The sequence below is a fragment of the Orbicella faveolata genome, unplaced genomic scaffold, assembly GCF_042242905.1.
Source record: "Orbicella faveolata isolate gen_17 unplaced genomic scaffold, um_ofav_v1 contig_24, whole genome shotgun sequence".
Taxonomy (NCBI): domain Eukaryota; kingdom Metazoa; phylum Cnidaria; class Anthozoa; order Scleractinia; family Merulinidae; genus Orbicella; species Orbicella faveolata.
Window position 1 is genome coordinate 9,296,000 of NW_028301552.1, and position 17,297 is coordinate 9,313,296.

General features: G+C 38.7%; 2 protein-coding genes across 3 annotated transcripts; both read right to left on the reverse strand.

Annotated features, from left to right (window-relative positions):
* Nucleotides 1-4,852: 4,852 nt before the first annotated feature.
* Nucleotides 4,853-10,152, reverse strand: LOC149110284 (putative skeletal organic matrix protein 5). Its single transcript, XM_089291698.1, has 4 exons — nucleotides 9,867-10,152; nucleotides 9,735-9,774; nucleotides 5,839-5,965; nucleotides 4,853-5,750 (listed from the first exon to the last, which is right to left on the reverse strand). Exons 1-4 carry the CDS (start codon nucleotides 10,069-10,071, stop codon nucleotides 5,232-5,234), a joined length of 891 nt encoding a protein of 296 aa, XP_089147824.1. The 5' UTR covers nucleotides 10,072-10,152; the 3' UTR covers nucleotides 4,853-5,231.
* Nucleotides 10,153-11,272: 1,120 nt separating this feature from the next.
* LOC110061058 (putative skeletal organic matrix protein 5) lies at nucleotides 11,273-16,156 on the reverse strand. Of its 2 annotated transcripts, none has more exons than XM_089291689.1 (4): nucleotides 15,692-16,156; nucleotides 15,555-15,594; nucleotides 12,002-12,128; nucleotides 11,273-11,913 (listed from the first exon to the last, which is right to left on the reverse strand). In XM_089291689.1, the coding sequence occupies exons 1-4, from the start codon at nucleotides 15,981-15,983 to the stop codon at nucleotides 11,395-11,397; spliced, it is 978 nt and encodes a 325-aa protein (XP_089147815.1). In that variant the 5' UTR covers nucleotides 15,984-16,156; the 3' UTR covers nucleotides 11,273-11,394. The 2 variants fall into 2 exon arrangements, with proteins under 2 accessions (XP_089147815.1, XP_089147814.1); XM_089291688.1 differs by having other exon boundaries at nucleotides 15,555-15,597.
* Nucleotides 16,157-17,297: the final 1,141 nt, after the last annotated feature.

The following is a 17,297-nucleotide window of genomic DNA, read 5'->3' on the forward strand; positions in this document are numbered from 1 at the left end:
CCAGTTCTTAGCCAGTATCAATTTGACCTTTTTCTCCCACCAGACATGAATTCGTTATCCAAAAAAGAATTTGAACATTCCATCTGTATATTGGTGTTTTTGAAAGGCGTACTTGAGATCAGACAAGAAGTCTTCTTCACAGAGTACGACTTCAAATGCTACGTTTTCACTGCTTATTAAAATTTCAACAGCTCAACGTATTTTGTGTTCCACACAAAAAACGAAAAAAAAACATGCTCTATTCTTATGCCAATCATGGAGTTAGATACGATGACCTCGTCGTAAGCATTTTTCAGTGTTGGCCAGGGTGAAACAGATATTGAATTTCAGCAGTCAACAATGTTCGCCATGAAATCAATCTAGGGTCCTACATAGCTTCCGGCCAGTCCGAAGCACGGGCTCATAAGCTCTTATGAACCAAATTTATAAGAATATTATTTTTATAACTGGTGCTTGAAAAACTGTTAGATGCATCATGGAACGCATTATTTCTTACTCAACAACAGCAACTTTTTTATTATTATGACTCGCATATTTACAATTTTTACAGAAATAGATATACAGATTAAGTTAAAAATGCTTGATAATAGCAACAGCGCGAACCCGCAGGTAGCCTGGGCTAATCTAGGCGGGCTACATCTATATTTATATTTAAAAAGTAAATAAATAAATAAATAAATAAGTAAATAAAAACTAAGATTGCTATGCAACTACTTATAGAAGGATTTACAAAACCGTTTAATACAAGTTCATTTACATATTTTGATTGACATTAGGAGCTATGATTTACTAGAGATAAACTAAACTATGGGTTAACCCTTTGACGCCCAAGTGGCCATATACGGCCACTTAATGGTCGTGCTCTTTGTACCACTTGCGACGTCATCAATTTAAATGTCATCAGATATTCTTAATGAGCAGATAGTAGTACTAGGCTAGGCCTTTCCGCACTATGGTCAGGTTTAGATATCGACGACATTCCGACGTCGCAAATCGAAAAACAACGTTATCAGTTTTGGTGCAAAAACGGTGGTAAAATGGTGCACTACGCCTATGATTGATCAAGGTCCATTTCTAGGCTTCGCCCGTAATTAACATCCAACTTTTCACGGCAGCCAGAAAGAACATACAACGCAAAAGGTAGCCAGTGTAAAAGGGCCGAGAAAAACAGAAAGGAAAGGGGGCAACAAACAAAATTGAGAACGGTTAATGGCAGAAAAAACAAAAACTAAAAAAAAAAAACAGAAGAAGAAGAAGTCCAAATTTTGGCTTATGCGGAATTGAAATTTTACTCAATTTTGTGCCTAATCCTCGAAAAATCTCTCCTTTTAGTAAAAAAAAAAAGCTTCCTTAGCAAAACTTAGGCTTATTTAGCGTCATGGCAGCTAAAAACCCTGACTAAACGGTTAAAAACGGTATTTTTTGGCTAAAGTTTGGTATTCAAAGGGTTAAAATTAATCAGGAACTAAATTTAAGAACTTGAGTCAGGGTGTCGACTTCAACATAGTCATCCCTATCTGAAAGAGTCTCAAATAAAAATCTACGAATTGTTTTCTTAGAGACTGGTTTGGATAAATCTCTCCAGTCTGGAGAAATTTGATTCCATAATATCGCGCCAGTTCTCGAAAAAGAGCGTTTGAAAATTTCCGACTTAACTCCTTTCCGAAGATAATTCCCTTTTGCGGCATGCCTTGTGTTGTACCCGTGAATTTCATTTGACCTAGTGAAAAGATCTCTGATAGGCGAAGGGGCTAATTTTTTCCAAATATCATGCATGAGATTCACAATCGCGTCAAAATAGATCATGTTTACAGGTAAAATCTTTGATTGAATGAAAAGAGGAATAGCATGAACATCACTGGGCGCAAAATAAATCAGTCGAAGAGCTCGTTTTTGGAGAACAGTTTGCCAATGTACGACTTGGCTGCGCGACCCCATACACAAATCCCGTAGGATAAATATGGCAGAATAAGCGAGCGATAAATCATTAAAAGAGTTTCAGTTGAAACTAAGTGTCTTAGTCTAGCTCGAATTCCAATAGTCTTACTTATTTTCAATGAGATAAAGTCGATATGGTGCTTCTACTTTAGGTTACAATCAATAAGAATTTCCAGAAATTTCACAAAATCTTTACGATCTAGAGAACAAAACTTATTGGCACTGTTATCACACATTTTGATACTAATTTCCCTATTAATCTTCATCTGGCTCGGACAAAAGATAACAAAATTGGATTTCTTGATATTTAGAGTAAGCTTATTTACAATTAACCACTCCGAAACTTTACTCAACTCTGAGTTAACTACTTATTCAAGTACTTTTAAATTTTTGTGAGCAAATAGGATAGTGGTGTCGTCCGCAAAAAGAAAGAAATTTAATTTATCAGAAGATTTGTGAATATCATTAATATAAATAAGAAATAAGAGAGGACCCAACACAGATCCCAGGAGGACACCACAAGGATTTAGGTCTTTAGGTGAGACATGCCCATCGATTTGGGTTACTTGGGATCTTCCCTTAAGATAGGATGAGAACCATTCTAACATAATTTCTCTGATTCCATAGCGGTGCAACTTATCTAATAGAATTTCATGATCAACCGTGTCAACCGCCTTTTTCAGATCGATAAACACTCCAGTAGAGAACATCCCTTTGCCCATGTTGTTTTGGATCCTATTTACTATATCAATTAATGCATGCTGCGTGGAGTGTTTCTCTCTAAACCCGTACTGTGACTCATAAAACAGACCGTTTATCTCAAAGAACGATTTTAAACGCTTGTACATTAGTCTTTCAAGGATTCTGTTGAATATAGAGAGCAGCGATACAGGACGATAATTATTGGGGTCGGTATCCTCACCACTTTTGAGGACAGGGACCACTTTAGCTAGCTTTAATTTACTAGGAAAGGTTCCCTCAAGGATCGAAGCATTCATTATTTCCATTAGTGGTTGACTAATAAAACATTTTCCAACTTTTAAAATACTAACAGGGCACGAGTAAACTCCATGTGACTTGTTCGAAGGTAATAGCGATATCTCCGATTCTACTCCACCAAGAGTGACAGGATCGAAATAAAAGGTCTTTGGATTATTAACAAGAAATTCCGAAAAATGGCGTTCCGAGTAGGGTAGCTTAGCAGCTAACGCTGCTCCACATGAAGCGAAGTGTTTGTTCAGGATGGAAGGTAATTCCTTCTGATCGTAGATTAAACGACAGCTGCTTTCATCCTTTAAGGCTGGGATTTTTTTCATTTTTTTCCTTCCGCAATTAATGAGTTCACTTATACCTGCCCAGGTCTTCTTCCTGCTGAAAATATTCCATTGAAAATAGTTATGAAAATATTGTTTCTTACGCAGTCTAATTAGAGTTGTAATTTTATTTCTATATAGTCTATATTCATCTTTAAAGTTAGAATGGTATAGGCTGTTCTTAATTTTGATTGATTTCCTGATACCCTTGGTAATCCATGGTTTAGAAAGTTGTCTTGCTCCGCGTTTTGAGACAGTTTTAAAAGGCACGTGGGTGTTAACTACCTTGTTGAATTTGTTGTAAAATTTTGAAAACAATTTATCGGTGTTCATATTTGGTAGAGAAATTATTTCATTTCAGTTAATATTTGAGACCTCCGCTAAAATTTAACTTCCGAAAAGTGCGAACAATCACGGACATTTTTAAATCCGTTAACACTCCTTTTCATTAGCTTATTTGACATTACACAGAACTGCGAAAAGTGATCACTGATATCTGAAATTATATTACCACAGGATAAGAGATTGGTTGTATTATTTACAAGCATGTTATCAATTAGGGTAGCGGAATTTCCGTAAACTCTTGTAGGTTTATCTATTAAGGGGATAAAAGAATAGCTCTGTAACGAAAGTAGAAAAATATGCGCATAATTGCAGCTTTCAGATTTGAGGAGGTCGATGTTGAAGTCGCCAACTATGTAAACAGTTTTGTCACAGGCATTAAACCGTTCAACCGTTTCATTAAAATAAGAAAGAAAACTCTCCGGAGAATTGTGTTGCCTATACAATACGCCACAAATAACATTCTTTTTGTTTGGAACAAGAATTTCTATCCATAAAGCCTGGAACGCCGGAGTAGACGTTCTCTCAACTGCGGTATAATCAAGATTCTCATTGATATAAATTCCCACACCTCCAGCAGACAGAGGTGTTGGGACATACTCAAAAACATAGCCTCTAATGTTTGGATTAAAATCAATTTCCTTTAAATTCGTTATTCTGGTTTCAGTTAATGCAATTATACTAAACTGAAAATCTAGTTCGCTAAGCAAGTGAGTTTGGAGACTTTCAAGATTTCTTTTTAAGCTCGTAATATTATTGTGGAAAATAGAGAACCCGCCATTTTTACAATGAGAGCTATGCAAAGAGCGTTTGTGCTTATAAAAACTATTTGGGGAATAATACAAACTTCGAATGTGTTGAGTAAGCTTCATTGGCTTCCTCGCATGAATGGGTTTGGCTCATCGTAAGCTGCGCGCGCAATCAGTCAAGCTGTACCCCAACAGTTGATATGGAAAGTCCTCTGTGAATTTGATGTCAAAAAGCTTTCCTGTAATTTATCATTGAAATTTACTCAATCAAATCCATTTTGCAACCATCCCACGACTGTAAACAACCGCTGCGATAGGCGTTGCTAGGTTGAAATATAGTTGCCAGTGTGCGGATTTCTTAATTTTATGCTGAACGTCCATGTTACGGGAAAATGGCTTTTTGGAGAAAAACTTTATATTTCAAGGTGCAAGACCACCTTAATTTCTAAAATTGCAGATTGCCCCCCACCGCATGTGCTATGCTGAGTCAATATCTGATATACAACAAAATGACATAGGCAGGAACATTATATTTTAATATTTCAGTGAGGTAACAGGATTTTTCTTTTCTTTTCTGTTTTTTTTTTTTTTTTTTCCCAGAGTTAAATGACTTTCACCGAGAACTGTTAATACATAATATATATTTTCATTCTAAGAGATGTCTCTGACTTTTGGGGACAGAACTTAACCAGGAGCGTGGCGGAGATTTTACTTTCTTCGATATGTGCAGAATGTATTTGATGTGCAACACCACGATATCAGTCAACATTTTTATCATTACTTTTTATTTGTTCTACAGTAGACTTATTCTCTTTAATCAAATGGTATCAATGCTAATCTATTGAAATGTTAAGAGCTTTTTTGACTGAACAGCATCGTACAGGTTATGTCATTGCACCAAGATATAACCCATGGCTTTGATGTGTTTGTTGCCATTATCTGCTTTGTGTGTTGCTTGGTTTCCACATGTGTTGGAGTCATCATGTCTCCCTCCGGTACCAAACCCGATTCTGGAATCACAGGTGTTGCAGTCATTTTCCTGATTAGCAACGATACCGATTCTTGCTTTAGCATATCTATCATTAGTACCTACAGCATTGAAGCCTTCCTTGTTACAGTTGCGCTGTAAGGAAGCCTGTGAACCAATCAGGGTCTTCCACGTGTGACGACCCAGTGAGGTGGCGCGGTATTGGCCGTCAGCAATCAGTGAGTACAGAGAGTTGGCCTGCTTGTTGATGACAATGAAGTTGATCTGTTGGCCGATCTTCATACCAAGACAGATCTTGGAGAAGGATGTGTTCCAGTAGGTCGGTAACTTGGTCTCTAGTAAGTCAAACCCAGTCCTTCCTCCTGCAAGATTATAGCCATTTCTGTCGCTCCAAAAGTGAGAATTGTAATGGAAAGTTCTCTGAAAATTTAAAGTAAAGCCTTGGTTTCCATCTCACTGAAATGTCCTCAATAATAACAATTTTCAGTAACAGTAAAGAGATTTGTACCTTCGTTCCGTCAATCTTCATGGCCAGCGTCCATCCTCCATCTCCACATCCAAAGTTTCCCATGTGACAGTAAACAGGAATTGTTTGAGAACCAAACATTAGTGGATACACTTGACTCTTTGAAGAACTGTGAGAAGAAAAAGGGTTAGAGAGGAGGCTAGTCACTGAAACCTCTCACTCTTCGCTGTTGTCGCCTCATCTTGTCATGCCCTTTTATTTCTTTCGCATCGTGGGTTCTGCATCGTTAAGCCTGGTTTTCACTAGCGACGCTAGCACAAGCGCAAGCACAGCAATTCTTATTTCACCGTGAAAACGGGCTAGACTCAGGCATAAGCATAGGCAAAAGCACAAACACAAGGTTCAAAATTTGTCCTTTTTCAGTTGTGCTTGCGCGTATGCTTGCGTTTGCGCTGCAACAAGTGAAAACGAAATACCGCTCAGGCATAACACAAGCACAAGGATATTTACCACACATGAATATGTTTGGCCAGTAAAAACACTGGATCCAGATTACCTCGCGCCTAAACAGCTCGGAAATGTTCGAATGATTTTGCTCGTGCTTGTGTTTGCGTCGAATTTCGTTGTCACTTGGGCCATCCCCGTTGCTCGCGTTCGTGCGTTCCTGTCTAGTGAAAACCAGGCCACAGGGAGCACACGACCTTGTTGAGTAGGAAGACAGTTATAAGGGATGAAAAGAATATACAATTTACTTTTGTCTACTGTTGTCTCTTACACGACAACCGCTACCTACAAGTCCTACGTGACACTCCGACTGTCGTGAAACTATTCAAAAACAAATTCGGCCAAGTTGTAGTAAAATCTTTCGACTTCGTTTTGTGTTTGTTTGGTTTTGTGAAAGCAACGAAATTTAGAGATTCGAGCGAATATTCGGATTGTGTTCAAAACGTTTGGGCAAAGAGTTGCCTCCCTTGTCAGTGTTATATGTAAACCAAAAAAATTTTTGCAGAGCGCGAAAAGGCCTAGGTACGAGTTTAGCGTCACAATGTTACGTAGGACTTGTAGGTAGCGGTTGTCGCGTAAGAAATGACAACAGGAGACAAAGGTTAACTATTTCGTTCTTTTTATTCCCTTATAACTCTCTTCCTACTCAACAAGATCGTGTGCTCGCTGTGACCAGGCTTTAAAGTTAACCTTCTCAAACTCATTAATAATTCATCAGGCTTAAACAAAGGAAATCATTATTGTGACGGTGTTTGGATATCTGATCGTGATTAGCTTGGAGTTTTACGATTATATTTCTCCGTTTTCTCCTTGGTTTTAGTTACGATTCAGAAGATATATCGAAATCATCAAGACGTCCGTGTTTGACAAAACTTCCAACAAGACGCTATTTCTCAGAAGAAAATAGTGTTTCGTTTCCGGAAAGATATTCAAAGTCTTAGAAAGGCTGGAGTTTTGATATCTTGATATCCTGTGCATGCGAAGTGCCGGGATGTGGGGAAATTGTGCTAATGCGCCCCTTTGCACCACACTGATCCGCTCAGTTACCAGAGGCTGGGGATTTTCGTTCAAGCGTGGTGCAGTACTAAACGTGCTTGAAAAGAGAAAGAGCTACTTAAGTTAAGTTGTCCACACATGTATCGGTTATTACAAACAACACACTTCGACATGTATTTACTTGTGATACTTCCCTTTGACTCTGTCCTAGGGAAGGGGGATACCCCCTTATATGTCGGCTATATAGGTATGTCCAAGCCTCAAATCGTATGGTTTTTTTAAAGATATTTTGGTCAGAAATACAGCGCATCGATTTTGGTCATTTTGGTCTCAAACTGGGTATGTTGTCTTGAATAAGGTATGCTTTTTAGGAGAAGCTACTTCTTTCATCATTATCGATAAGACTAGCAATTAAAGCCATTCTCAATACCTTTAACATCATTCTGAACAAGAGAACTAAGGCAGGACTGAAACTGGGTACTAATTAAGGAGTCAGGTCATAAATAGGGTAGAAGAATCGCAGACTTTGGTCTTAAATAGCCGGTAAAGTGCTTTGGGAAGCGGGCTGTGCAGCCCCGCCAAATTTTTCATAAATTCAAAGTATAAGAGGCAAAAGCATTTGACGCATAATTTTTCCATTACTGTGTCAGGAACCGCTCGATTTGAATGGATGCGGCATTCGACGTTTTCTTGACAGTGAAGCAGTATATTTTCCTGTTCAAAAAGGACGTCTTATGTGTGACGACGGTTGTCCAATAATTCCTCCACTTTTGCTTGAATATTATGAAGCTAAAATACAAATGCTATCGGTGTTTTCATGAAAACCAATTCTTGAAATGCGGCGGTAACTCAAAATACAAATTTTCTTACTTTAAAAAGCGCGATCTCAGAAGTTAGGCTACTCGAATTGTGGCGGAAATTTTGACAAATTCAACTAAATCTGGAAAATATCGCAATATAGCAACGTTGATTAAAATACAATATGATGAATTAGTTATCTTCCACCACAATATATCGTATCTGTAGTATTGTCCAAGCGCTCCAAGTGCATGCATGTTCTTCTCTCGTAAACAGCCACAGAAAAGGGGAAGGATTGTTATTCCTAACAAATGTTTTGATTGACCGAAATTACTTATGTCGCCGCAGTTGTGATCTTAATCACCTTTAAATCAACCACGGCAACAGATATCTTCGTTTCTCTAGAATACATCGTTTCAGTCTGATTTAGAACCATTTAGGTCGCCAACTATTTTTACCTGTATGATATTTTAACTTCCTTTTGTTTCCGTGACACGAAATTAAATTTAGTTTCAATTAGTTATTTTTGTTGAACATGTTTGCCTTGTAAATTACAAGCATTACCCTGATAACATTCATATTCACTATGTCAATAAATCACTCTCAAACGGAAAACAGTACCATTTCTTCGTTGAACTAAACAAAACTAACTGCTTTCATCGGCTTAAAATATCGTATTGGTGGATAAATCACGTGGTGTAGCGGTGTCCCTACATCGAAAATATATTTCCTTTTCACTAACACTATCCGATTAGAAGTCCAGTTCGTAGTTTTCTTGTCTAATATAATAAAGAGAAACGAGAGTTTCAATCGTAATTCCCCATTTTCGTACAAGGCAACAGTTGAAATGTTGAAAATGCCACATTTTGTTGCGATGCACCGAATTTTGACGGAGATTTTGCCGCCGTATTTACATTAACAATTACAAACTTTTCTCTGATTGGATATAGCCTCTACTATGTAAATAGTTCACCCCTGAACTGAAAACAATACCGTTTCATTTCTGAAGAAACGGAACAAAAACCACGAATTTCGTCCAAAATACTCCACTACGCGTCGTATTTTCAACTCTCTTCTCGGTGTTTGGAAATGTCGTTAAACACTGTCTTGGGGTCTTAATACATTATGCCTTGAGCGCTTTCTTCAAGGCATCGTGTACCTGAGTCATACAACGTCTCCAAGCGTCTAACTTTATCATGTTATTTCCATTTGTCTTATATTTGCAACCACTTTACTTCTCTTCGCATCGCTTCACTTCGTTGTGATTAAAATAAATTAATGATACGTGTCGTCGGCTCTTTGACCACCACAGACTTGGTGTCTTCTCTTACACCAGCATCAATAGGACAAGACAAACGGAAATATATCCCAGATTATAATCTTTTGTACTTTGGCATCGGTCCAGTATTTTACCACCAACAATTCAGCCAATACACGCAGCGCACTCGCGTTAAAATGCCTTAAATGTGAGGTGGCAACGGTTTTAACTTCTCTGTCACTTTCCTTTATAAAAGTACAAGGGCCTCTTTGCTTCCTAAACTCGTTTACGTTTTCCAAGCTAACTATAACAATAAAACGACTACAGTACATGGCAAAGTGTATCTTTTACTTAATGAAAGACATTTTTGCTGATGACTTACGGGTATGTGTCATACTGTTCTTTACAAGAAGAGACAGGACCTATTGGAAACGAGATCAGTAAAACCAAGGTTAGACGTTAATTTTTGAAAAGATTAGTTTAAAAAGGAAACCTTGAAATCAATCTAATTTACCTGGTGGTGTCTGCTGAGGAGTTGGGGTGCTAGTATTGTTTAGCAATGCAATAAGGTTTTCCAGCTTCGTTTCCAACGTCTTAATGGCTGAAATCATCGTATTGCAGCAGTTTGTAGGTGTGTGGTTTGGTATCATGTGGCTGCCCTGGGCCATCAACGCGAGCAAATTTACGCTAAAACAAGCTACGAATAACAACAAATGCATTTTTGCGAATTCGTCGTAAAAGTGATTTCGTGTCTCTCCACTGAATCCTTTGTCTGAATTGATGGAGTGCCGTCTGGTTCTTTTTATTGGCAAAAAGACAGTAATTTCTGATATTTTCTCACTCGCACTCAGCCAGATCCAATCAGCTTGTTCCTAGTTTATTTTTAACGTCACTTGAAGGACATTTAAGCTAAGTGGTCCTTGTTGCTACTGATATGTAACCCATACCGCTTTTAGAAATTACGGAAGCTTGTCAAAGAAACATTTCGATCTTCCATGCGCTTTATGTTAATTCCCAACAAGTGCGGTGAATCCCAGATATTTTTGCCTTCTTAGGTCACTCAGCATCTTTCACTTTTAAAAACTACAGCAAGAGATATAAAAAAAGTCGGAGCTTGGGGAAGGTTGAGTGTCACCAAGGAGAAGGTTGAGTAAGGATTATGGGCCAGTTCCTAGCCAGTATCAATCTGACCTTTTTCTCCTACCAGGCATGAATTCGTTGTCCAAAAAGGAATTTGAACATTCCATCTGTATATTGTGTTTTTGAAAGGCATACTTGAGATCAGACAACAAGTCTCAATCACGGAGTAAGACTTCAAATGGTACGTTGTCAACGCTTATTAAAATTTCAACAGCTCAACTTATGTAGGTGTTCCACACAAAAAGCGAAAACAATTTTCTATTCTTACACCAGTCATGGTGTTAGATGCGATGAAGTTGCGATCCTAGCTTCCAATATTGGCCAGAGTGAAACAGATATTAAATTTCAGCAGTCAACAATGTTCGCCATGAACTCAATCAAGGGTTCTACAAAGCTTTGGATAGGCTATAATGAACCAAATTCATAAGAATATTATTTTTATAATTGGAGCTTAAAAAAACTATTAGATACGCCATGGAACGCATTATTTCTTCATCTCCACTGGTTGGCTCGCGTGAATGGATTTGGCTCATCTTGAGCTGCGCGCGCCATCAGTCACGATGTACCTCACAGTTCATGTGAATGTAAGGTCAAAAGCTTTCCCTTTTTTCTCACGAATAAATGACTTTCGCTGAGGACTGTTAATATATAATGTATATTTTCATTCTAAGAGTTGTCCCTGACTTTTGGAGGCAGAACGTAACCCGGGAGCCTGACGGAAATTGTTTTTTCTTCGATGTGTGCAGAATGTATTTGATGTAGAACACCACGATATCAGTCGACATTTTTATCACTACATTTTATTCTTTTTCTACAGTACACTTATTCTCTCAAATCAAAGCGTATCATTGCTAATCGAGATGTTTAAAGTTTTTTGACTTAACAGCATCATACAGGTTTTGTCATTGCACCAAGATGTAGCCCATGGCTTTGATGTGTTTGTTTCCGTTATCTGGTGAGTGCGTCGCTTGGTTTCCACAAGTGTTGGAGTCATCAAATTTCCCTCCGGTGCCAAACCCGATTCTGGAATCACAGCTGCTGCAGTCATTATCCTGATTAGCAACGATACCGATTCTTGCTTTAGCAAAGTTACGATTAGTACCCACAGCATTGAAACCTTCCTTATTACAGTTGCGCTGTAAGGAAGCCTGTGAACCAATCAGCGTCTTCCACGTGTTACGACCCAGAGAGGTGTTGCGGTATTGCCCGTCAGCGATCAGTGAGTACAGAGAGTTGGCCTGCTTGTTGATGACAATGAAGTTGATCTGTTGGCCGGTCTTCATACCAAGACAGATCTGGGAGAAGGATGTGTTCCAGTAGGTCGGTAACTTGGTCTCTTGTAAGTCAAACCCAGTCTTGCCTCCTGCAAGATGATAGCTATTTCTGTCGCTCCAAAAGTGAGAATTGTAATGGAAAGTTCTCTGAAAATTTAAAGTAAAACTTGGGTTTCCATCTCACTGAAATGTCCTCAATAATAACAATTTTCAGTAACGGTAAAGAGATTTGTACCTTCGTTCCATCAATCTTCATGGCCAGCGTCCATCCTCCATCTCCACATCCAAAGTTTCCCATGTGACAGTAAACAGGAATTGTTTGAGAACCAAACATTAGTGGATACACTTGACTCATTGAAGAACTGCGAGAGAAAAAGGGTTAGAGAGGGGACTAGTCACTCAAACCTCTCACTCTTCGCTGTTGTCGCCTCATCTTGTCATGTCCTTTTATTTCTTTCGCATCGTGCGTTCTGCAACGTTAAGCCTGGTTTTCACTAGCGACGCTAGCACAAGCGCAAGCACAACAATTCTTATTTCACCGTGAAAACGGCCTTGATACAGGCATGAGCACAAGCACAAGAATGAAAATTTGTCCTTTTTCAGTTGTGCTTGCGCTTATGCTTGCGTTTGCGCTGCAACAAATGAAAACGAAATACCAGCTCAAGCATAACACAAGCACAAGTATAATTACCACTCGTGGATATGTTTGGCCGGTGAAAACACTGGATCCAGATTACCTCGCGCCTAAACAGTTCGGAATGTTCGGATAATTTTGGTTTTGCTTGTGTTTGCGTCGAATTACGTTGGCACTTGGGTCATCTCTATTGCTTACGTTTGTGCTTACGCTTGTGCTTGCGTCGCTAGTAAAAACTAGGCTTTAAAGTTAACCTTCTTAAACTCATTAATAATTAATCAGCCTTAAACAAAGGAAATCTTGATTGTGACGGTGTTGATTGATTGTGACGGATATCTGATCATAATTAGCTTGGATTTTGATAATTTTATTTCCCCGTTTTCTCCTTAGTTTTAGTTTCGATTCAGAATATATATATATCAAATCATCAAGACGTCCGTGTTTGGCCACATTTCCAACAGGAAGCTCTTTTTCAGAGGGAAATAGCGTTTCGTTTCCGGAAAAATATTCAAAGTCTGAGAAAGGCTGGGGTTTTGATATCTCGTGCATGAGAAGTCCCGGGGTGAGGGAAATTTGTGCTAATGCGCCGCTTTGCGCCGCACTGATGCGCTCAGGTGCCAGAGACTGGGAGTCTCGTCCAGGCGAGGTGTAGTACTAAACGTGCTGTAAAAGAGAAAGGGCTAATTAATTTAAGTTGTCTACACATGTATCCGCAGTTACTACAGTCAACACACTTCGAAATGTATTTACATCCCTTTGACTCTGCCCTAGGGGAGGGGGGTATACTGGTATGTCCAGCCTCAAAGCGTATGGTTCTTTTTAAGACAGTTTGGTCAGAAGTACAGTATCGATTGTGGTCATTTTGGTCTCAAACTGGGTATGCTTTTTTTTCACTCCAGTCTTGAATTAGGTATGCTTTTTAGGACAAGCTACTTCTTTCATCATTATCGATAAGACCAGCAAATAACGCCATTCACAATAAATTTAACATTATTCTGAACAAAAGAACTAAGGCAGGTCTGAAACAGGATATTAATTAAGGATTCAGGTCACAAATAGGGTAGAAAAATCGCAGATTTTTGGTCTTGAATAGTTGGGTGAGTGCTTTGGGAAGAGGGCCACACAGCCCCGCCGAATTTTTCATAAATGCAAAGTATTGGGTGTGAGGCTAAATGAAGCTAAGAGGCAAAAGCGTTTTCCTATTTCTGTGTCAGACAGCGCTTGATTCGAATGGAAGCGACATTCTATGTTTCCTTGTCAGTGATGCAGTATATTTTTCTTTTCAAAAAGGACGTCGTATGTGTGACGAACAGTTGTGCAATTATTCTTCCATTTCTGCTGGAATATTATGAAGCTAAAAGACAAATGCTATCGGTATTTTCATGGAAACGGTACGTCAAAATACAAATTTTCTTATTTTTAAAAGCGCGTTCTTAGAACATACTCTACTCGAATTGTGCCGGAAAATTTGACAAATTCAACTAAATCTGTAAAATATCGCAATATAGCGACGTTGATTAAAATAAAATATGATGAATTAGTTACCTTCCACAATATATCGTACCTATAGTATCGTCCAATCGTTCTAAGTGCATGCGTGTTCATTTCCCCTAAACAGCCACAGAAAAGGGGCAGGATCGTTATTCCTGACAGGTGTTCTGATTGACCAAAATTATGTCGTCGTAGTTGTGTTCTTAATTACATTTTAATCAAGCACGGAAACAGATATCTTCGTTTCTCTAGAATACATGGTTTCAGTCTGACTTAGAACCAAATAGGTCGCCAACTATTTCCACCTGTATGGCATTTTGAGTTCCTTTTGTTTCCGTGATATGAAATTAAATTTAGTTTCAACAAGTTGTTTTTGCTGAACACGTTCAGTTACCTTGTGAATTACAAGCGTTAGCCTGATAACATTCATACTCACTATGTCAAGAAATCACTCTGTACTCACTATGTCAATAAATCACTCTGAAACGGAAAACAGTACGATTTCTTCGTTGAACTGAACAAATTTAGTACTAACTGCTTCCATCGGATTAAAATATCGCATTGGTGGACAAATCGTGTGGTGTGGTGGTGTCCCTACCTCGAAAATATATTTCCTTTTCTTTAATGTAACACTATCCGATTAGAAGTCTAGTTTCTAGTTTTCTTGTGTAATATAAAAAGGAGAAACGAGAGTTTTAATCGTAATTCCCCATTTTCGCACAAGGCAACAATTGAAATGTTGCAAATGCCACATGTTGTTGCGATGCACCGAGTTTTGGCTGAGATTTTGCCGCCGTAGTTACATTAACAATTACGAACTTTACTCTGATCATGATTGCATATTACCTCCATTATGTAAATAGTTCAACCCTGAACTGAAAACAACGCCATTTCGTTTCTGAGGAAACTAAACAAAAACCACGAAGTTCGTCCAAAATACTCCCCTAGGTGTCGTATTTTCAACTCTCTTCCCGATGTTTGGAAATGTGGTTAAACACTGCCTTTCGGTCTTGATATATTACGTCTTCGCCGCTTTCTTTAACGCTTCGTGTTCCTGAGTCATACAACGTTTCTAAGTGTCTCGACTTTATCCCGTTATTTCTATTTGTATTATATTTGAAACCGCTTTACACCTCTTAGCATTGCTTCAATTGGTTTTGTGATCAAAATAAATTAATGATACGTGTCTTCGGCTCTTTTACCATAACACACTTGGTGTCTTCCATTGCACCAGCATCAATAGACCAAGACAAACGAAAATATATCCCACATTAGTGTAATTTCCAGAGGTGAATATAAGAATTGGACATTCTGATTGATCGAAAAATTGAAAAACAATTCTGATTGGGCGAATAATTGTTAATTTATAATCGTTTGTATTGTGACATCGGTCCAGTATTTTACCCTAACAATTTAACCAATATATGCAGTGCACTCGCGTTAAAATGTCCTAAAATGTGAAACCGCAACGTTTTAACTTCTCGGCCACTTTCCTTTATATCCCTTTGGCCCTCAAAAAAATGCAGTGCTCACAAGGGCCTCTTTGCTCCCTAAACTCTTGTACCTTTAATTTTCCAAGCTAACTATTACAATAAATCGACTGCAGTACATGGTAAAATGTATTTTTTTTACTTAATGAAAGACAATTGAGCTGTTAACTTACGGGTATGTGTCATACTGTTCTTTACAAGAAGAAACAGGATCTGCTGGAAACGAGATCAATAAAACCTACATAGGTTAGATGTAATTTTCAAAAGGTTAGTTTAAAGAGGAAACCTTATTGGAATCAGTCTAGTTTACCTGGAGGTGTCTGCGGAGGAGTGCGAGTGGAATTTTTGTTTACCAATGCAATAAGGTTTTCCAGCTTCGTTTCCAACGTCTTAATGGCTGAAATCATCGTATTGCAGCAGTTTGTACGTGTATGGTTTGGTATCATGTGGCTGCCCTGGGCCATCAACGCGAGCACGTTTGCGCTAAAACAAGCTGCGAATAACAACAAATCCATTTTTCCGGATTCGTCGTAAAAGTGATTTTGTGTCTCTCCACTGAATCCTGCGTCTGAATTGATGGAGTGCCGTCTGGTTCTTTTCATCGCCGCAAAAAAGACAATAATTTCTGATATTTTCTTCCTTGCACTTAGCCAGATCCAATCAGCTTGTTCCTAGTTTATTTTTAGCGTCACTCGAAGGAAGTTGCTACTGATATGTAACTCATACCGCTTTTAGAAATTACGGAAGGTTGTCAAAACAAGTGCGGTGAAGCCCAGATATTTTTGCCTTCTTACGTCATTCAGCATCTTTCACTTTCAAAACTACAGCAAAAAATATATCTAAAAAGAAACCGAGCTTGAGTGTCACCATGCTCAATACAAGATCGAGTTTATGGGCCGGTTCCTAGCCAGTACCAATTTGACCTTTTTCTCCAACCAGACATGAATTCGTTATCCAAAAAAGAAATTGAACATTCCATCTGTATCTTAGTGTTTTTGAAAGGCGTACTTGAGATCAGACCACAAGTCTTCTTCACGGAGTAAGACTTCATATGCTACGTTTTCACCGCTTTTTAAAATTTCAACAGCTCAACTTATTTGTGTGTTCCACACAAAAATCGAAAAAATTCTCTATTCTTATACCAATCATGGAGTTAGATTCGATGACCTTGTGGAAAGCATTTTCTAAAATTGGCCAGAGTGGAACAGATATTGAATTTCAGCAGTCAACAATATTCGCCATGAAATCAATATAGGGTCCTATAAAGCTTCCGGTTCTTAGGCTATAATGAACCACATTCATAAGAATAATATATAGATTTAGGCCAGCCTAAAAGCGTAGCTCCTGGGCCGGGTTGTTCAGAGCCCGATTAAGCTAACCCAGGAAAAGATAGAATTTTGATTTGAGTTTTGTAACTTTGCGGTGAGGTTTTCTGTATATTGTTTGGCATGGCCTTCTGTTTTGAGTTTTAATAATCACGATATACAAAAAACAAAGCAGCAAAAAACATTTGTATAGAAGGAAAAGTTATGATTCGGTTAACTTTTAATCCTGGGTTAGCGTTAACCGGCTTCCGAACAATCCTGCCCTGTTTTCAACAAGTTAACCTGACATGAGCCCGCGATTCAATCGAGCCTGCACATGGTCAGCGTTCAACTTCAAAAAACACATGACCTCGATTAACTTGAGCCCGCGATATGGCCACGTGATACTGGTCAGCGGATACCTTGTTTTGACAGGTGCCAATTGATCATGACATGGATGTCCAATATCAAAGAGGCACACGGTAAACCAAGGCTGCATGTCTGTCAACCTATTATTTGGAGTATGGCCGCCATGTTGCGCGACTCCGTCGTCGCCGTCGCCGTCGCCGTCGTGCGTACGCGCCCACGAGCAATACCGCTAGCCATGATAAC